Source organism: Bactrocera dorsalis, chromosome 6 (assembly GCF_023373825.1).
Source record: "Bactrocera dorsalis isolate Fly_Bdor chromosome 6, ASM2337382v1, whole genome shotgun sequence".
NCBI lineage: Eukaryota > Metazoa > Arthropoda > Insecta > Diptera > Tephritidae > Bactrocera > Bactrocera dorsalis.
In genome coordinates, this window is record NC_064308.1 from 15,905,994 (window position 1) to 15,928,792 (window position 22,799).

Genomic DNA, 22,799 nt, shown 5'->3' on the forward strand with positions numbered 1-22,799 from the left:
AATTAAGTTTCCCCTTATATGGGAGGTGGGCGTAAAATAAAATTTTTTAAAAAAATTTTTTCATTTTTTTTCTTGATTGGAATCCAAAACAATGATGTACCAAATGTCATTGTCCTGCGACAACTCCTTATATTTTTAGCCGCAGTATGCACTAGCAGAAACCTATGTGCTGTTTGCTGCTTTTAATTACAATTAACAGTCAGATTGCTCATATGTAGTATGTTCGCATACATTGGATAGATATACGCAATTTGTCCACATTCTGATTCGGCTAACTTTCAAGAGCAGCATTAAAAACTCCACCCGAACCATTGTATTCATTAGTTCTTGGGACATCTCAGACGTTGAAGCTTCGTTTGAGTTATATTCAGCAATACAATTCGACATTTCAAATGACTTATTTTGGTGCTACAAAAATGATTATACTCTTGCAAATTGTTTCTGTTGGCAGTACAAAAGCTGTTGCCAATTTAATTGAAGCTACGATCTCAACTGCTAAATCAAAAAGAGACATTTTTTTATACCTATGATTTCAACTGATATGCCATTTCGATTCGAAGGATTACAATTAAGTTTTAAAATACATAGCAATTAATTAAATTTTTTTTTCTGAGTAAATGAATTTGATATTAAAATAAAATTTTATTATTATTTCACTTTATACGTAGCGAAGTTCGCACCGGGCCGCTAGTCCGTTATATGTAAGTTATGCGTGGACGTGGTCGCAATATTTCTATTTTAAGTGTTAATCATATGCGAGAACGTGCGGGAAATGTACGGTTGTGACAGATGAGTCCAAATGATATCGAGAACTAAACTACAGCATATACATGAACGTATTAAAAGCTATTTTATCATACCAAAATCTGTCTCATAAAGTATCCCAGCCTTGGTCCAATTCAGGTAACGAATGATATCTTCGAATGCTAAGTTAACGTACTCTTTCGCTGGATATAAATTAATGGAAAACTCTGTATTGGTCACCTTATGTGATAATCGTGATTCTATGTGTGGTATATCAAGGGCATCGCATATTGAATGAATATGAACTCCCAATATAGCGTTGAATGGTCCAAAAATCGCGTGTATGCCTGACTCGATTAGGGCGCAAACTTAAAATATATATATATATATTGAAAATTATATTTACCTGTCAGTAGTTATATAGTTAATGGTTTTGAAAATAGTTCTAATCTAATGTTTTAAACATATCAACAACAATTTTTAATAAATATTTAAAGTCGCCGCGTTATCGTACACTTTTGACGCATGGATTTTAATGATACGGCAACCAAAGTCCTGTTATCTCTAATATCTATGTATGTTAGATTATTAGTTGCGGCTAGTACCTTAAGTTACTGAGAGCAAAAAGATTTCGAGGCCTAGTGTAAACAATCATATGATTTGATAACAAGAGCTACCTTTTTGGCAGGCATGATAAGAATCATCCTTGGTCACGTGCTGTAAATCGAATGTCATTTTCGTCTCTGGAAGCAAGCTTGCGTCCTTATTGATGCTGTGTATAGCGTATTTGAAGGCGAGATCGATCGGACCATCTTGTATGTCTGAAGAGATGGCACCTACGATGAATAATATACTCTAATTCATATATATGTAAGTACTTGTGTTTGTCAGCAAACAGCGTTAATTAAGTATTGGATGCCAATTTTCAAGGAAAATTTAACATTTCAATAGTAAATGTTATGAGCACTATATAAATGTAAAATTATTTCCTCATAAACTACTGCAAATAAATCGATGAAATTTTGTGCACTCGAAGAAAAATGTTCGTGTTATGTTATCAATAATTTTTCACAGTAGATTTGTTTAAATAATAATATTCTACATACATTTTTTCAAACAATTGAAAATGCCTTATTCAAGGTAAAAAAAAATAGTAAACTATTGGACACAACGTGAAAATCTTTCACCTTTAATAATTCTCAAACAAAAGTTTGTTCGTTCATGCCATTTCGAAGATATTGAAAATTTGACTGACTCATTGTGCGCTAAGCTTGTGATATCTGTGCCGCAAGAAATCAAATAAAACAGGAAAATAATTAATAGCTCTCGTAATGAAATTAACTAGTTAATTAAATTATTGTCAGTTATTACATACATTGTTCGTCCGGAGAGTAATAGTACTGAGTCGATTTAAAAAAAATTATCGAACCAAACATTACAATTCTTTAAAAACTTGCAAAATAGGCTCCTTCTATAGCCGTGAGAGACGAGGTGCATGCTGCTTGGATCCCCTCTGTCGTCTTAAAATGCTAGCCTTTTATCGGCCTTTTCTGGCATGGAAACAAACAAAATCCGAGGGGGCGGCTGCAGAAGAGTTAGGATGCTGGGTAGCTGTTCACAAGAAAGGCGGTGTCGTGGTGCAACTTCCAAACGGCTGCGATGTCTTGTCGCACCCGATTGACCCTTTGTTTGAGTTTCTTCAGCAGCGACCTCTTCCCGGCCCTCCAAAAAGGCCTGAAGCCACCGAAACGCACCACTTCTTGCTAAAGCAGCATCTGGGTAAGCCTGCTTGATCATATCAAACGTCTCTGTTGCAGAATTTAATCGCGTACCTCTGCTCTAACGAACGCTGCATTTTCGCCTTGCACCACTCACAGAAACACGTCGCGCGAAAATGTATGTCCTAACTTTCCAGGGGCTCGGAGACAACTGAACAGCCGCTCGCTCGTTAGCTAGGAACGGCCTCTACCGAATCTAGTCGGTGCGTGCACGCACCGAAGTATAGTCGCGACGGAAGAAACTCAGTCCTATTGCTTTCCAGGCAATCCGAGTACATATAGCAGAATGTGTGACCATCAAGAATTATAAAAGTTAACATAATTTGACTTTATTATCTGGTCTTTGCTGAAAATTGAGAGATATAATTTTTATTACTATACATTGAGTTTAAGAATCATAGGTACTGTTTCACAATGCGTTAAGATTGTTATAATAAATATTTAATAACAAGAAGACTCAGAACTTGTTGCAACGCATCGTATAATTATAAAAGCACAAATTTTTACACGTTACGCAATTGTTTAACATCATACAAAAATTACTTCACGCAATTACAATTCTCAACGCTATTTTTCGGTTCGTTATAACGTATAACTTTATTAGACTATATGTATAAAACCCCTAAATATATATGACATAAAATAACCAGAAATTGAATTAAGTTTTAAGTTATTAGTGTGATGTCATACATATTTCCAATACTTGATTCATCATTTGAGAAAATTTTACGTCGAATCTTCATGGAATTGTTGTGTGTTTTTTTTATTGATATTGCTTTATTCAGGCGCTTTTGGAATGAGAATCATGATCCACATGAGAGCAGAAATCGAAATGTATCGTCGCAAGTGCATTTTCTGCCCATTCGAGAAGACTTTGAGCACTGTGTAGGTGATTCTTTCAACACTCGCTTCTAGCGCTAGTCTTTTAACAGCACTGTTCACCCCAACACATGCTCTTTTACAATGAGATGTCGCGAAGAAATTTCACTCAACTGCAATTCCGAAATCTTTTTTGTGGGAGTATAAATTTAATAAATCAAATTTATGTTTGTATTCCGCTGCAACATTTCTAGATTCTGCTATCAGATATAACCCTGTTTTAACCAATATTTAAATTTTGTTTCACTCATCTTCCATTTTATAACGTGTTCTATTCTTTCCCCTGTAAATTGCCGAAAATGTGTTACGTTATTTTGCATTTTAGGTAACGATATATTCTGATCAGAACGCGTCTCAAGATCGGGTAAATCTGATAAATTTTAGAGTATCGTCTTTTCTGAGCTTTAATCTTTTTGCCATCTTTTACAACAGTTTTTATGCATTGACTCTTAAGTGTAAAAAATATCATAATGAATCATTGTGTTTGGGACAAAAAATTAAATATCTTCGGAATGTTATGAACGAACAAATTTTCTGCGTTGTGTCACATAGTATGCTATTTTTTTAGCGTGAAATAAGCATGAGGAAATTATTTTACAACTTTATCATGCGCTAAATTCAAACTTCAATAACGATAACAAAATACAGATTTTTAGCGAAATATTTATATCACGAGGTAAGCCTCTGATCCCTCACCTAATGATGTTCTAATTTTCAAAAGCGGTGATGTAGCGAAATTTTCAAGGTATACATACGTTATTCTTATACTTTTGCAACCTGTTACTAAAAAGTATATCGTCACCTGAAATGCAAAATGACGTATCATCAAAAAAATCGAAATTGAGTGTCTTATTGATTACGCTTCACTACTTCAAATTATACTCGTATACATAATATTGCATATGCTCAACATTTTCTGGTTCTGCGGTCATATATAAACCAGTCTTAATCAATATTAATATTTTGTTTCACTCAGGTTCGATTTTATTTCGTGTTTTATTCATGCGACTGTAAATTTCTGAAAATGTTGTTACGTTATTTTGCATTTCAGGTGACGATATACAAGTATAATAGCCTTATTCACCTAACGGTTGTTCGTATCACCTAAAACTGATCGCGATAGATATATTGTATATAAATGATCAAAATGACAAGAAAAGTTGAAATCGGGATAACTGTTCGCGTTACGAGTTCGTAGATGGGCGTAATCAGACCACTGTCACTCCCACAAAACGCCATTAACGGAAAACTTATAAAGAACCATAAGTAACCACTAAATTGAGATATAAAACTCTAATTAGACAGTTCAACATTTATCGAAGTATGCAAGGGCACTAGTTGACAGAAAATTAAAAAAAAAGTTGCAAAACAAATCTATACCTGGTATAGATGAGTGGCAGCTGATCAAGGAGGAAAAACCGAACAAAGCAAGTCGACCAATTCTGGTGGCCATTTGCGATGAGTCCATTGAGGCTGTCAATGAAGACACCATAAAAGGGCTAAACAGCAACAACTATAACCTTTTTTATACACAATAGAAGTATAAATGCATTTCTTTGTCCTAATTACAGCACAGCACAAAGACATACCACCGGCCCCGCTCACCAGCCTAGTAGAGGACAACAGGAAGGAAGATGTCCTAATAGGGTGTGATGCAAACGCAAGGCACACTGTATGGGGTAGCTCCAGTATAAACACCAGAGGTAAGTCACTCTTGCAGTGTATTCTGAATAGCAATCTAAGTATAATATATGCAACAAGGACGATAAGCCAATCTTTATTTTCCCAAGCTCTGATAGATTTCCATGGTGGGAGGAAGTGCTGGACCTCACGCTATCAACAGACACAGACATTATCGTTGTGGATAACTGGAAGGTATCTGAAAATTCTCAAGCGTTTTTGAGAAGCGATAATAAAAACTTGGGAATGCGCGAATAAAATTAATAAGCCTAATTGCCTGTCACGATAATTAAATGCGATAAAAAATGAAGATGCGTGCGTTCGATTCGATGGTTCTCACACAATAACAGGTTTTATTTCATTTTATGCAGTCGCTTAGCCTAAATCCTAAACTAACGGCTTAATCTAGTGGTAATAAAGTATATGTTACAAAAAGGGGTAAGTACTTATCTTTCGTTAGGCATTGTACTAGCTTATGTTAAGATAAGTAAGTATCATTAAGGTAAGTAATAGATTCATATTAAGAAAGCGTCATTAAAGTAAGTATTATTTTATAGAATTCAATATTTTATAATTCAATTTCATTTTTCATTATAATAACAGCAAACAAGTTGCCATCTCTCGCAACAATGAATTGGGTCCATTTCTACCTGTGCTGGTGGGAGTGATCGCAAGGAGCACCCTATTAAGAGGTGCGCTGGAGTTAACGCTTCGCCGTCGTTGGGGTCCTGGTTCAGAGGTGTTAGGGGCCGAGAATTGAGAATTGCCTCCACTTCGGCCAACAGTGTTGATAGCTCCTCTACTGTGAGGAGCACGTTGCCGATTGCGCGAACGATGAGATGTTTGGCGGACTTCACCGTGGCCTCCCATAATCCGCCGAAGTGCGGCGCCTGCGGTGGTATAAAGGTGAAGCTGAACCCTTCTTCTGCGGCGAATACCTTCAGTTCCGTTGCTTGGGCCAGAAACGCCTCTTTCAGCTCGCGCAGCTTGCGATCGGCGCCGACGAAGTTGGTTGCGTTGTCGCTGAACATCTTCTGGGGCATTCCTCGGCGACCAATGAACCTTTTTAGGGCGAAAATAAATGAATAAGTTGACAAGTCTGAAACTAGTTCTAAGTGAACTGCTTTGGAAGTAAAGCAAACGAAAACTGCAATATATGTTTTTACGGGTGGTCGACCGCGTATTTTTAAAGTTGTGTATATCGGACCACAAAAATCTACGCCACATATAAGAAAGGGTCGTAGTGCTCGAAGTCTTTCGACTGGCAAATTTCCCTTTATTTGGTTTTGCAACTTCGGCTTGTAATGAAAACAATGTATACAGTTTCTTACGGTTCTACTGCAAGCTTCTCGGGCATTAATTAGCCATATGCGTTCTCGAAGAAGCGCAACCAACGCTTTAGCCCCAGCGTGGTGATTTCGAATATGCAGGAACCGTAAGAACGTTATAACGAAGTGCGAACTTTTATTTAATAAAGGAAATTTGGCATCGTATGGGAGAGGTGCATTTAATAAGCGACCTCCTACTCGGATTAATTTGAATGACAGCGACATATCTGAGTACTCATGCAAAAACGGGTTGAGTTTTTGCAAGTTTGCGGGTAGGGTGATGCCTTTATGCAATTTTTGAATAACATCCGAAAATTCTGAATGTTGGACCACCTGTGCAATTTTTAGAAAGCTCAAGTTTAGCTCTTCTGAAGTCAGATCTTGGCCTCTGGAGGATTTTGGTGGTCGCCTGATCCATCGTAATATATATGCGACCACACGAAGCAATTTCTTATGAGAAGAAAATTTTTCAATAAGGTCCAGTATTGAATTTTTCTCAGTAGTCGAAAGTAATGTATTTTTCTTCTTCTCTAATGCTGAGGGCTGCATTAGGTTGCCTTTAAAGTTCTGCCAGCTAGTGTCAAGGCGCAATGGAATCGACTCATCCCAATCTAGTTTTTGGATCCAAAGCTCTTGCAATAAGATGTTTGCTTTGGTAACTAGTGGGGCTAGTAATCCAAGATGATCGAAAAGGTGAGCAGAAACTGACAATATGTTTCGTTTAGTGGCTCGCAGATCATTAAAATTGTGATCTAAAACAAATCGAAACAAATCCTCTTTCGGCAATCAATGGATTCCTAACGTTGTAGTGGAACTTTTGTCATTGAAGCTTAATGACTTTTCAGTGCAATCACTGTCGAAAAATTTTGGGTGGTTCGAAAACCACTTCGTTCAGGTGAATCCTGCCGAGTTTAATATTTGAATTACCTCACTTCTCAAAAGATCTAGAGACTCAAAATTTTCGGACCCTGTTAATAAATCATCAACATAGAAGTCTCTTTTGATGGCCAATGAACCGAGTGGATATTTCATTGTATTGGCATCACTGAGCATTTGCAAACACCGTGTTGCGAGAAATGGAGCAGGCGCAGTGCCGTATGTTACGGCGTTAAGACGAAAAATTTGAATTTGCTCAGAAGGATGCTCTCTCCACACAATAAGTTGACAATTTCTGTCTTCTTCATGCATCATTATTTGATGGTACATTTTAGTAATGTCCACTGTTAGTGCATACTTATGTAATCGAAACCGAAGAAGAGTTGAATATAATTCTTCTTGGATGGTTGGACCTACCATCAAAAGTTCATTCAACGCTATTTAGTTGAAGATCGACTCGAAGCATCAAATACAACACGTAATTTGGTTGTTGTGCTCTCGGGCCTTAAAACGTATTGATGCGGAATGAAGTAGTGTGGCTCACTCGGGATCTTATTGTTCGTTGGGCTCATGTGACCCAAGGCTCCATATTCATTCATAAAGTCCAGATACATTTTGCGAAGTTCTGGATCTTTTATGTCCTTCTCTCCAGGGCCTGAAACCGCCGAACTGTTTCATATGAGTGACCGAGTAACTTACGGTCAGCTTTAAAGGGCATTTTGACTTGAAGCCGTCCTGAAGGCAATACTTGAGTAGTATTAACGAAAAAATTTTCACACTGTTGTTGCTCTGTGCGGAATTTTCCACTAACATTCATATTATGGTCTGGATGATTTACCGAAATGCATCGCATTACCCAGAATTCCGCCGAAAATTCAAAATTATTTAACCGGGACTTGACAAACGCGTTTAGTTTTGACCCCACTTTTGTATTGGAATTGCCAATTCCAATTACGCTTAATGTTTTGTGCTGACGTCGAATCCGCAACTTTTGTGCCAAGTCCTCCGTCATAAAGTTGACCTGGGAGCCTGAGTCCAGCAAGGCTCTCGCAGGCAGGTAATCTCCACAGCTGGTCCTCACTAAAATTACTGCTGTTGCCAACATGACCCGATCCGGCATACTGGCTGTATGCATGGCATGTGTGGTGGATAGTTGCGGATGAGGTGCAGCGGGGAAAGAGACTGGATATTAGTGCAACAGTGTGTGATGCGATCGATTGCACACACGACATCGATCCGCTCTGCATTTGGAAACGGTATGTCCCTTACGCAAGCAATTTATGCATAAGGGTACCGATTTGACGAACTCGAACCTCTGTTGCACCGGAAGAGCCTTGAAGGTGGGGCAGGCAGTCAAATGGTGGTCCTTAGATTTGCACTGTTGGCAAAGAGGCTGCCTCGTATTTGCAGCAACCAGCGCCGATTTGGTCCTGTCCATATGTTGTTGTTTCCCATGATGCGCATTGCTTGTAGGTATGGGCTTCGTCCTTGAGTGTGATGCTCCTTCCGCTGATAGTTGCTGGTATCTCCTATTTAGGGTTGCTTCACATTCCTTCCACAGTGGCAGTTTGTCATAGTCCAGCGCTTCTTCCCATTTGGATCGGGTGGCAGGGTCAACCTTTGTCATTACAATGTGTATAATTATAGCGTTTGTAATCTGTTTCTCATCGCCCAGCGATAGCAACGAGTCATACACCGCTGACACTTCGTCAATCATTGAACGCAGGGAAGGCGCAGAAGGCTTTGGGATTGTTGGCAGCTCAAAAAGTTTAGATATTGTATTGAAAAATATCAAACATTTATTATCATAAACTTTTTTGAGACTTGCCAACGCTTTCGGGTAATTTTCATTCGACATCTGAAACGCTTTAACTGTTCCCAAAGCCTCTCCAGATAGACAATTAACCAAATGGTTAAATTCTTCAATATCTGGAATATTTGGATCATTATGAACCAAGCTCTCGAACAAACTCATAAAATTTTTGAATTCTGAATATTCTCCCTTGAATTTCGGCAAATTCATTTTAGGGAGTCTTGAGCTGTGAGAAGCTACAAAAGATGTTTCGGCAAGTGAAGTTTTATTTTTCGCTAAAATTGACTTAATTATGGACTTCGTTTTAACGATTATGTCCTCTAACTCCCCTCGGGCCATGTCGTCCTCATCAAATTCTTCAATCTTTGATTGGCATTTCATTAATTTTTCACTATGTGAATTTAATATATCGAGACGACATTCCAATTCTATTGGATCTAAAGACATAGTCTTTTCGAGAAGGCCCGTTTTAATGCGCAAAATACTACTTTTCGCAAACGTTCTTTGACGTCTTAACGATTTTAAGTCCGTCAACTCCTTACTTGGAGACAGGCTTGCGAGAGATGGCTTTGGCTTGCTCGTTTTGCTTGTTTAAATTAAATTTCCGAAAAAGGACTATAACGGTTGGCAACAGATATACTAAGAATCGATAACGAAAACGAAAAATAAATGTCGATTCCCAAATATACGAAAGCCAAACTAATCGCAATAAAAGTTGGCAACAAATATATTTGGAATCGGTGACGAAAACGAAAAAAAAATAATAATATCGATTCTCAAGTATCGAAAGCCAAACCGATAAATGCGCAAAATGAGCAATAGCACAAAAACGTAATTTAATCGTAAAATGTCCGAACGAAAATCGACAAAAATTGCGAAAGAACGACCGATAATTGCAAACGCGGATCGAAAAAATTGCAAAAAATATAATAATTTAATTTACAATTAAGAACTTTATCACCTTTATTTCAAAGTAAAGGGCTACCGCAAAATCCCAAAATCCCTTATTCACTTTTAATTCGTATATGTATATATGTACGTACATATGAGTATGTACCAATTGTATATATAATAAATACAATATAATCAATATGATGTAAAGTGAAAAGGGAGAGCCAAGAACTGAAAGTGCACTTGTTTTTTATGTTTGCCTTTGTTTTGTTTTTTTTTTTTGCACTGCTTTCAGTAAATCGCACTCGTTACCTGGTGCGTCGGCTGTTTGCCGGCGCTTACGTCCCTCTTGCACAGAATTCAGCGGCAGCTCATTCCCACGACGACTTAAACAGCAGCGGAGATATTAGAGCAGCGGCGGGATAGCAGCAACGGTGCGAAAACAGCGAAGTGATGGTAGCAGCGACTGATGGCAGCAGCGATTGATGGCCGCAGCGGCGACGCTGGCAGCAGCGGTGCGAAAACAGCGAAGTGATGGCACCAAAGTAATTACCGCAGCAACGGATTGGCAGCAACGGATGATAGCAACTGTTTTTGGGCTTACCGATTTTTTAATTTTGCGGCACTTTAAACAGTTTAGAAAACTGTTTTTAAAACTGTCACTTAATATATATATAAGTAAATATATAAGTATATATATGTGTATATATATTTTGGTTAGGGCAGAAACTTTTTGTTCTTTTATTTGTGCCCACCACTGTGCCGCATAAATAATTCACCTCGTGCACTTGCAAGTACCTCTTTTTATATTCTTTAGTTTGGTGAATTTCTCACTTTTCACTATGTCTACGTATTCGCACACACTCCACAATACTTCCCTTTTCTTTTTTTTTTTTTGATTTCTACACTGAGGTAAGTATACGGGTAAGTATTTCAGCACTGCACTTTACACTGTAATCGGATGCGAGAACTGCAACTGCATGGCCCTGCACCATCAACAAATAATCCAAGATTGAAGGCACCCACATTCGATGGAAGTATTCCATTTCAAATTTTCAAACTGAAGTTTGAAAAGACAGCAATGGCCAAAAACTGGAATGCAGCGGACAAAGTAGCGTCCTTGTTTGTATCATTGAAAGGACCTGCGGCAGAAATCCTTCAGACTATTCCAGACTGTGAACGGGACAACTATGAGGCATTGATGAGTGCAATAGAAAGACAATATGGTAGTGAGCACCGGAAACAAATATACCAAATCCAACTGCAAAATAGAGGTGAGAAGATGAACGAGTCATTGCAAGAGTTCGCAACGGAAATAGAACGACTGGCTCATTTGGCAAATGCAGATGCACCTGTGGATTACATTGAGAGGGTGAAAATTCAAAGTTTCATAAATGGAATTCGTGATGTGGACACCAAACGCGCCACATATCCATTGCCAAAAAGAACGTTTGCTGAAACAGTTTCGCACGCCCTCACACAGGAAACAGCTTCGCTTCTAAGTAAACCAGCACACAAAGTACAAAGAGTTGAAATGGAACAACCGGCGCTGATGGAAGAAATATTGAAGACTCTGAAGACAATTGCTGCACCGCGAGTAAATACAACAGGAAGATGTTTCAACTGTGGAAAAGCGGGTCACTTTGCCCGAAATTGCAATATAAAAGTAAACCCATCGAAACGGAAACAACCAACAGATAACGAAGACGGAGCATCCACATCTCACAAGTCGTTAAACTAAAGCGGAACAGTTCAAAGGGGCGTGAGCTGGTTCCCACAACTATTTGCCCCGCCATCTCGATATCACAAATAGGTCGCCACGACAACAATCTTACTATCAATGGTATCGTAAATGGACGACTGTCAACGCTTACTTTGGATACTGGTGCCACACATTCAATTATCCGACCGGATATGGTAAGAGGAACGGTTGAACCATTAGTCGGTTGCAAGCTTCGAACGGCCACCGGAGAGGAAGCAGCTGTCGCGGGAAAAGTGTTTTGCGAAGTGATGATTGGTACCCTGGAAGTTAATCACACCTTCATCGTAGCAGAAATCACGGATGAAATTATAATGGGAGTAGATTTCATGATTGATCGCGGGGTTACTTTGGATTTAAACAAGCAAATGCTGTTTTGCCAGAACATGGAGATGCTTATAAACACCGGATATGTGACCAACGTTGAAAGTAAGAGGGTGATTGTTGATGATAATCAGAGTATTCCACCAAAATCTGAGGCGATAGTATGGGCTAAAGTGAATGGAGGAGGTGGGACTGAAGAATTGTGGATTGTGGAACCAACAAAAATAGATACACCCAAATTGGTAGGAAGAACGCTTGTGAAAACTAGAGAAGACGCCACCATTCCGGTCAGAGTAGTGAATGAATTCAACACGCCTATAAGGCTGAAGAAAGGAGCAGTAATTGGACAGTGCCAGAATATAAGTGCAATAGCACGATGCGAACGGTCAGAACAGAAGCCTACTAGTGAGCCACAGCAGATAAGTCCTACACTCCTAAATAATTTACTGAACGAACTGCATGGAAATGAAAAATTAAAAGCAGAAAAACTATTAGAAAAATACGCATCCATATTTGCAAACGAAGGAAACACAGGAAGAACCGGCATTGTCAAACATCGCATAAATACTGGAGACGCTAAACCAATTCGACAAGCTCCGCGTAGGGTTCCACTAGCAAAACGTGAAGATGCTAACAAAATTATTGAAGACATGCACAAAAACGGTGTAATCGAACCTTCAATAAGTCCATGGAGCTCACCTATCGTCTTAGTTAAAAAGAAAGATGGTAGCACCCGTTTCTGTGTAGATTATAGGAAGTTGAATGATGTCACAAAGAAAGACAGTTATCCTCTACCGAGAATCGACGATACCTTAGACACCTTGTCTGGAGCAAAATGGTTTTCTACATTAGATCTACAAAGTGGATATTGGCAAGTCGTGATTGATGAACGTGACCGTGAAAAGACCGCTTTCAGTATGGGCGACGGGCTATGGGAATTCTCTGTGATGCCATTTGGGTTATGTAGTGCGCCTGCAACGTTCGAGCGACTGATGGAACATGTGTTAAAAGGACTCAACTAGAAGACATGTTTGGTGTATCTGGATGACATTATCATCATGGGAAAAAGTTTTGATGATCATCTGAAAAATCTAGAGGAAGTCTTTCAGCGAAAAGCATCAGCCGGATTACGCTTGAATCCCAAAAAGTGTTCATTATGGAAGAAGCAGGTCACATATCTCGGACATAAAGTGTCAACTGAGGGGATTCACACCGAGGAAGGAAAAATAAAAGCAGTCAAAGATTGGCCTCGACCCACCAACATGCATGAACTCCGCAGCTTCCTTGGCTTATGCACGTATTACCGCCGTTTTGTACCTGGATTTGCGAACGTGGCTAGAAGTTTACATGATTTAACAAAGAAGAATCCCCCGATTGTATGGCAGTTGGAACAAGAAAAAGCGTTTGAGCAGCTTAAAGAACTACTTTGTACGGCGCCGATGTTAGCTTATCCAATACCTGGAAAGAAATTCATCCTGGATACAGATGCGAGCGCTTATGGAATTGGAGGTGTCCTGTCTCAGCTCATCGACGGACAAGAAAGAGTAATTGGGTATTACAGCAGAGTGCTCGGGAAACCAGAGAAAAACTACTGTGTGACGCGAAAAGAACTACTAGCTGTGGTGGAATGTGTAAAACATTTCCACAAGTATTTGTATGGACAACGATTCTTGCTGAGGACTGATCATGCAGCATTAAAATGGTTATTACAGTTTAAGAATCCGGAAGGCCAAATTGCACGATGGATCGAAAGATTACAGAATTACGACTTCGAAACGGAACATCGAAAGGGGATTCACCACAAAAATGCGGATGCATTATCACGTCGCCCTTGTCCACTGGAATGTAAACATTGCTCCAAATCAGAGGGAAAAGAAGGTATAATCGACGTGCGATTACTGAATATAGAACCTGAAGATTATTGGACTCCTCACCGCATCAGAATCAATCAGCTGGAGGACCCTGATCTTGCAAAGCTGATAATGGCCAAAGAAAATGGGGTACGACCACCAAAGGAACAAATAAGTAGCGAGAGTCCAACTGCAAAAGCATATTGGGCCCAATGGAACAGAACTCGTTAATGGATACCTTCATCGTACCTGGGAAAGCGAAGATGGCAAACAGTCTCGTCTGCTGATCATAGTACCGAAGTCCATGATCCCGAAAGTATTGAAAGAATATCACAATGGACCTAGTGGAGGGCACCTTGGGATTACAAAAACTATAGAGAAGATTAAACAACGGTTCTACTGGATCGGTTGTCGAGATTTCATAGCAGAATGTATAAGTAATTGCGTAGAGTGCATGGTAGCTAAAGGTCCTAAAGCCAAAAGTCGCGGTAGGCTACAACAGTACAACGTGGGATTGCCATTTGAACGAGTCGCAATGGATGTCGCAATGCAGGTCCGTTCCCAACCAGTACGGCCGGAAACAAATATCTACTGGTTGTCATGGACTATTTCAGTAAATGGCCAGAAGTATATGCCTTACCAAACCAAGAAGCGAAGACAGTAGCCGAAGCGTTTGTAGAAAATTGGATAACAAGGTTCGGAGTGCCCGTCGAATTGGGCATCCACAAGACACGGACAACAGCGTTACATCCACAATCAGATGGAATGGTAGAGAGATTCAACCGAACGCTCGAAGAACATCTGCGGAAAATCGTTGATAAAGATCAACGGAATTGGGACAAGTGCATCCAGATGTTCCTGCTGGCGTATCGTTCAGCGAAGCACGAGACAACTGGTTACACGCCAGCAAAGATTATTTTCGGATCTGATCTGCGACTCCCTGCTGATCTTAAGTTTGGAACGAATCCTACAGCTGTAAGAAATGATGGAGATTATTGTTCTGCCTTAAAGGAAGAAATGAATGAATTGCATCTAATGGTAAGACAGCATACGCATCTGATGAGCAATAAGATGAAGGACCGGTTCGATCAAGCGGCAAATTCAAAAGGTTTTGAAGAAGGTGATCTGGTCCTGTTGTACAATCCACTTCGAAAGAAAGGCTTGTCCCCGAAACTGCAGACAGCCTGGGAAGGTGATGAAACGACTTAACGACGTGGTATACCGCATACAAAGAAATGGAAAAGCACGATGTAAAATGAAAGTAGTACATTTGAAGAGGCTCGCCCCATTTGGTTCAAGAGGATTTGTGCCTAATCGGGACGATTAGGCTTTAGTGGAGGGCAGTGTTACAAAAGTAGTATTAAGTTGTATTTGTATTGCTATATGCATCACTTATTATAGCTGTAGGTATATGGAATAGCATTTGTCTTGTTGTAGACATCTGGCGCCGCGGCTGTCTGCTTGTCGAAACAATAGACATCTGGCGCCGCAGCCGTCTGCTTGAACAATTGCAGAGTCTGGCGCAGCGGCTATCTGCTTGTCTGCGTTTAGCGCCGTATAGCATTATGTTCTGGTAATTTCCAGACGCAATATTCTAGAAGAACACGTCGGCATCAGCGAGAAGTGCGTGGCTATATAAGCCGTGGCAGCGCCAACGTAATCAATCAGTGCTAAGAGTAAAGTGCTATAGTGTAGAAGAGTTGTAAAATAAAGAGTTGTTGAATTAAATTAAACAGTGTTGATTTTATTTGTCAATCCAGAGATACGAACCTAACAAAGTGAACTAGCAAGCAGTAAATTCGTAACAATATTATTGTTTGGTTTTCATATTATGTTTAAATTTTCTGTTTCACATATGTATTCGCTCTTATATTTAGCCACTTTATTTTTTAAGGTATTCACGTATGTATGTATGTAGCATTAATCACTGTCTTCGTATGTACATATATGTATATGTAAGTATTAACTAATTTTGCCACCACTTTTTCCTTTTTAGTCTCGCTTTAGTTTCGTGTTTATATTTTATGTTTTATTTTTATTTTTTTTTTTTATGTAGTTAGGTATCACTATCACCACACTATGTACATAAATTATGTATGTATGTATTTTGTATAATTTTTTTTTTTTTTATGTAACTATATACTTTTTTTGTTTTGTCTTTTTATCTTTTATGTAGTTACACTTGTCTTCACTTCACATTACCGATGACCGAAAACCGAACGATTAACAGGCAATTAGAAACGATATTTTATTAAAACCGAAAACGAAAGTTAAATAAAATATTCTTAGTTCACGCACTAAGTCCCTGCTCGGGCGCCATGAAAATTCTCAAGCGTTTTTGAGAAGCGATAATAAAAACTTGGGAATGCGCGAATAAAATTAATAAGCCTAATTGCCTGTCACGATAATTAAATGCGATAAAAAATGAAGATGCGTGCGTTCGATTCGATGGTTCTCATACAATAACAGGTTTTATTTCATTTTATGCAGTCGCTTAGCCTAAATCTTAAACTAACGGCTTAATCTAGTGGTAATAAAGTATATGTTACAAAAAGGGGTAAGTACTTATCTTTCGTTAAGCATTGTACTAGCTTATGTTAAGATAAGTAAGTATCATTAAGGTAAGTAATAGATTCATATTAAGAATGCATCATTAAAGTAAGTATTATTTTATAGAATTCAATATTTTATAAATCAATTTCATTTTTCATTATAATAATTTAATATTTCATTTTCTTATATTTAGTTTTAGAGTTACAAAGATGTCGCTTGGCGCAACAGTATCCGATGAGCCTTCCATATCGGATCACTCCTGGATCCGCATCCGCGAGAAATACAGTACTTCTCTCACATATCGGAACCCTAGAAGAACAGCGTGGGAAAAATTTACCAGTATAGCAATAAAATGCCTTGAAAAGGGAGGCAATAAGAATATTAGTAATCCTCAGGAACTAGATTCAGAAGTAGAGAAGTTGGAAAAAATCTTAACCACAACTTTCAAAAAAACCACACCGCTAACAGTTCTGGAAAAGAGAAAGTCTCTTCCTTGGTGGAGCAGTGAACTCAAGAATTCGAGAACACAACTAAGGAAAGCTTTCAATGAGAGTTTTAAAACCAAAATCTGGCAGTCATATAAAGATATTATGAAAGATACAAAAAGCAGTCATAGTGGAGTGCCGTAAGGCATAAAAATAGTAAAATCTCGGAATCCAGGAACTGTCAATGAATCCGTATAACAAGTGTTTGACTGCTTTATTAAAACCTCAAATAAAAAAGTTAAAAAAAAATTGGCCGATCTCTATTACAACAATTTTTAACAACATTTTACTGAAAAATAAAAGGCGAAAGGGGAAAAATATGTTTACAGTAAAGTTTTTAATTTTATATGTAATGAATTATGTTTGCAAAGTAACTTTAATGTTAATTTATTAGATTTTTGCAAAAAATTATGATTTACAACAGAAATTTATCATTAACTACATATCGTCATCTGAAATGCAAAATAACGTAACAACATTTTCGGAAATTTACAGTGGCATGAATGAAACATGACATAAAAGGGAGCATGAGTGAAAAAAATTTTTAATATTGGTTAAAACTGGTTTATATCTGAGCGCAGTACCTGAAAATGTTGGACCTATGTGATATTATGTATATAATTTGAAGTAGTGAAACATAATTAATAAGACACTCGATTTCGAATATTTTGATGATACGTTATTTTGCATTTCAGGTGACGATATATACATTATTGTTCATTATTGTCGTCGTCGATCTCGTTGAGGTAGATTGTAGGTAAAGGATTAGTATAGCTTTCACCATTGCATTCTAAGCAAGCTGCAGTGCACTTTAATCCACTTTTCCTGCACCCACAAGAAGCTTCACATCCTGTTTTGCATGTGCAAAAAATTATTTTCAGTAAAGATTCTGGAGCTGGTCGCTGCATCATTGTTTGCGGTATCAATATTCCCCATTCATAATTCCAACCCCATTCTTCTGGTGCTATTTCTCTTCCGAGCCATGATTGAATTTGTAAAAATACTCTTTTAAAGTGTTCAAAAGCGGCATCTGCAGTAGGTGGTAAAGACGGCAGTTTAACGCAGGTATTTTTAGAAGTTGCTTTCAAAAAAGAGTTATACGAGGGCTGCTATATATATTTCTGGCCTAATAATGAAAATAGGAATATTTATCAACGAAAATGTTTTTTTTTTTGGTTTTTTTCTTTTCGTTGGATTTGGCTCGTCTTGGAAGACCCACACTGTCGATTGCTGTTTTGTTTCGGGCTCATACGCATGGATCCATGATTCGTCACCTGTGACGATCTTATAAACGTCTTTTGAAGCACCGCGATCGTATTTTTTCAGCATTTCTTTACACTAATCCACACGAACCTTTTTTTGAGCGATTGTCAAATTGGCCGGGATCCAACGAGAACAAACCTTTTTTACGGCCAGGTGTTCATGCAATATCGAATGTATGCTAGTGAGAGAAATGCATAGGCATGCCTCTATCTGGAGGTATGTTACATGACCGTCTTGCATTATCTGTTTACGTACGGCATCGATGTTTTCTGACACAACGGCTGTTTTTGGACGACCTTCACGGAATTCGTCTTTGAGCGAGCGTCGGCCACGATTGAATTCGTTGTAACAGTTTTTCACAGTGCTATAGGATGGTGCTTCATAACCATACAAAGATTTTAGGTCATCGATGCACTCTTGTCGTGATAATCCACGTCGAAAGTTGTGAAAAATGATCGCACGAAAATGTTCACGAGTTAATTCCATTTTTTGGCCGAGATGAATTTTTTAATTCCCTGTAAATAAAACAATTCACGATTAAATGACAAAACGTTCTGAGTGATGTTATGCTAAAAAATGTCAAACTTTCCAATGGAAATGTCAGATTGCACCTGGCAACACTGTCCTAGTTGCCTAGTCCAGAAATATATATAGCAGCCTATGTATCTTAGTACATTAAGATCTTTTATTTTTTGGGGGGAACCGTATAAAGCAGCTTTAAAAATTTCATCGATATCTTTGCATTCATTTTTAAAAACCGTCGCACCATTTTGCAAGTATGTTCGTCTTTCAAAATTTTTTGCAAACACGTTTTTGCCACGTTGGAAATAAGCTGACGTCGTACCATAGCCAGTGAATGCATGTACAGAATATGCTCCTTACACTTTGGTAATATTTTTTCTAAGCTTTTGCCTTTCGATGGTTTTCGAAAACAAATTTCACGGTCTGATGGTGAGAGTGCAGTCAATAAAACTAAAACATCGACATCTATGGGAATTCTCTGTGATGCCATTTGGGTTATGTAGTGCGCCTGCAACGTTCGAGCGACTGATGGAACATGTGTTAAAAGGACTCAACTAGAAGACATGTTTGGTGTATCTGGATGACATTATCATCATGGGAAAAAGTTTTGATGATCATCTGAAAAATCTAGAGGAAGTCTTTCAGCGAATAGCATCAGCCGGATTACGCTTGAATCCCAAAAAGTGTTCATTATGGAAGAAGCAGGTCACATATCTCGGACATAAAGTGTCAACTGAGGGGATTCACACCGAGGAAGGAAAAATAAAAGCAGTCAAAGATTGGCCTCGACCCACCAACATACATGAACTCCGCAGCTTCCTTGGCTTATGCACGTATTACCGCCGTTTTGTACCTGGATTTGCGAACGTGGCTAGAAGTTTACATGATTTAACAAAGAAGAATCGCCCGATTGTATGGCAGTTGGAACAAGAAAAAGCGTTTTAGCAGCTTAAAGAACTACTTTGTACGGCGCCGATGTTAGCTTATCCAATACCTGGAAAGAAATTCATCCTGGATACAGATGCGAGCGCTTATGGAATTGGAGGTGTCCTGTCTCAGCTCATCGACGGACAAGAAAGAGTAATTGGGTATTACAGCAGAGTGATCGGGAAACCAGAGAAAAACTACTGTGTGACGCGAAAAGAACTACTAGCTGTGGTGGAATGTGTAAAACATTTCCACAAGTATTTGTATGGACAACGATTCTTGCTGAGGACTGATCATGCAGCATTAAAATGGTTATTACAGTTTAAGAATCCGGAAGGCCAAATTGCACGATGGATCGAAAGATTACAGAATTACGACTTCGAAACGGAACATCGAAAGGGGATTCACCACAAAAATGCGGATGCATTATCACGTCGCCCTTGTCCACTGGAATGTAAACATTGCTCCAAATCAGAGGGAAAAGAAGGTATAATCGACGTGCGATTACTGAATATAGAACCTGAAGATTATTGGACTCCTCACCGCATCAGAATCAATCAGCTGGAGGACCCTGATCTTGCAAAGCTGATAATGGCCAAAGAAAATGGGGTACGACCACCAAAGGAACAAATAAGTAGCGAGAGTCCAACTGCAAAAGCATATTGGGCCCAATGGAACAGAACTCGTTAATGGATACCTTCATCGTACCTGGGAAAGCGAAGATGGCAAACAGTCTCGTCTGCTGATCATAGTACCGAAGTCCATGATCCCGAAAGTATTGAAAGAATATCACAATGGACCTAGTGGAGGGCACCTTGGGATTACAAAAACTATAGAGAAGATTAAACAACGGTTCTACTGGATCGGTTGTCGAGATTTCATAGCAGAATGTATAAGTAATTGCGTAGAGTGCATGGTAGCTAAAGGTCCTAAAGCCAAAAGTCGCGGTAGGCTACAACAGTACAACGTGGGATTGCCATTTGAACGAGTCGCAATGGATGTCGCAATGCAGGTCCGTTCCCAACCAGTACGGCCGGAAACAAATATCTACTGGTTGTCATGGACTATTTCAGTAAATGGCCAGAAGTATATGCCTTACCAAACCAAGAAGCGAAGACAGTAGCCGAAGCGTTTGTAGAAAATTGGATAACAAGGTTCGGAGTGCCCGTCGAATTGGGCATCCACAAGACACGGACAACAGCGTTACATCCACAATCAGATGGAATGGTAGAGAGATTCAACCGAACGCTCGAAGAACATCTGCGGAAAATCGTTGATAAAGATCAACGGAATTGGGACAAGTGCATCCAGATGTTCCTGCTGGCGTATCGTTCAGCGAAGCACGAGACAACTGGTTACACGCCAGCAAAGATTATTTTCGGATCTGATCTGCGACTCCCTGCTGATCTTAAGTTTGGAACGAATCCTACAGCTGTAAGAAATGATGGAGATTATTGTTCTGCCTTAAAGGAAGAAATGAATGAATTGCATCTAATGGTAAGACAGCATACGCATCTGATGAGCAATAAGATGAAGGACCGGTTCGATCAAGCGGCAAATTCAAAAGGTTTTGAAGAAGGTGATCTGGTCCTGTTGTACAATCCACTTCGAAAGAAAGGCTTGTCCCCGAAACTGCAGACAGCCTGGGAAGGTGATGAAACGACTTAACCACGTGGTATACCGCATACAAAGAAATGGAAAAGCACGATGTAAAATGAAAGTAGTACATTTGAAGAGGCTCGCCCCATTTGGTTCAAGAGGATTTGTGCCTAATCGGGACGATTAGGCTTTAGTGGAGGGCAGTGTTACAAAAGTAGTATTAAGTTGTATTTGTATTGCTATATGCATCACTTATTATAGCTGTAGGTATATGGAATAGCATTTGTCTTGTTGTAGACATCTGGCGCCGCGGCTGTCTGCTTGTCGAAACAATAGACATCTGGCGCCGCAGCCGTCTGCTTGAACAATTGCAGAGTCTGGCGCAGCGGCTATCTGCTTGTCTGCGTTTAGCGCCGTATAGCATTATGTTCTGGTAATTTCCAGACGCAATATTCTAGAAGAACACGTCGGCATCAGCGAGAAGTGCGTGGCTATATAAGCCGTGGCAGCGCCAACGTAATCAATCAGTGCTAAGAGTAAAGTGCTATAGTGTAGAAGAGTTGTAAAATAAAGAGTTGTTGAATTAAATTAAACAGTGTTGATTTTATTTGTCAATCCAGAGATACGAACCTAACAAAGTGAACTAGCAAGCAGTAAATTCGTAACAATATTATTGTTTGGTTTTCATATTATGTTTAAATTTTCTGTTTCACATATGTATTCGCTCTTATATTTAGCCACTTTATTTTTTAAGGTATTCACGTATGTATGTATGTAGCATTAATCACTGTCTTCGTATGTACATATATGTATATGTAAGTATTAACTAATTTTGCCACCACTTTTTCCTTTTTAGTCTCGCTTTAGTTTCGTGTTTATATTTTATGTTTTATTTTTATTTTTTTTTTTTATGTAGTTAGGTATCACTATCACCACACTATGTACATAAATTATGTATGTATGTATTTTGTATAATTTTTTTTTTTTTTATGTAACTATATACTTTTTTTGTTTTGTCTTTTTATCTTTTATGTAGTTACACTTGTCTTCACTTCACATTACCGATGACCGAAAACCGAACGATTAACAGGCAATTAGAAACGATATTTTATTAAAACCGAAAACGAAAGTTAAATAAAATATTCTTAGTTCACGCACTAAGTCCCTGCTCGGGCGCCATGAAAATTCTCAAGCGTTTTTGAGAAGCGATAATAAAAACTTGGGAATGCGCGAATAAAATTAATAAGCCTAATTGCCTGTCACGATAATTAAATGCGATAAAAAATGAAGATGCGTGCGTTCGATTCGATGGTTCTCATACAATAACAGGTTTTATTTCATTTTATGCAGTCGCTTAGCCTAAATCTTAAACTAACGGCTTAATCTAGTGGTAATAAAGTATATGTTACAAAAAGGGGTAAGTACTTATCTTTCGTTAAGCATTGTACTAGCTTATGTTAAGATAAGTAAGTATCATTAAGGTAAGTAATAGATTCATATTAAGAATGCATCATTAAAGTAAGTATTA

At 38.7% G+C, this 22,799-nt stretch overlaps 1 protein-coding gene across 15 annotated transcripts in view; it reads right to left on the bottom strand.

Annotated features, from left to right (window-relative positions):
- LOC105225850 (glutamate receptor ionotropic, kainate 2) overlaps positions 1 to 22,799 on the bottom strand; it is a 237,334-nt gene that overhangs the window by 183,788 nt on the left and 30,747 nt on the right. For 8 of the 15 annotated variants that reach the window (XM_049460319.1, XM_049460315.1, XM_049460314.1 and 5 more), the window contains 2 exons: positions 1,422 to 1,580; positions 861 to 1,112 (listed from right to left, as the gene is read on the bottom strand). The exons of 4 other annotated variants lie outside the window; for them this stretch is intronic. In XM_049460319.1, coding sequence (XP_049316276.1) covers positions 861 to 1,112; positions 1,422 to 1,580 — 411 coding nt within the window. The remainder of the gene's footprint in view (positions 1 to 860; positions 1,113 to 1,421; positions 1,581 to 22,799) is intronic. 3 more of the 15 variants (XM_049460320.1, XM_049460325.1, XM_049460324.1) reach the window with 1 other exon arrangement.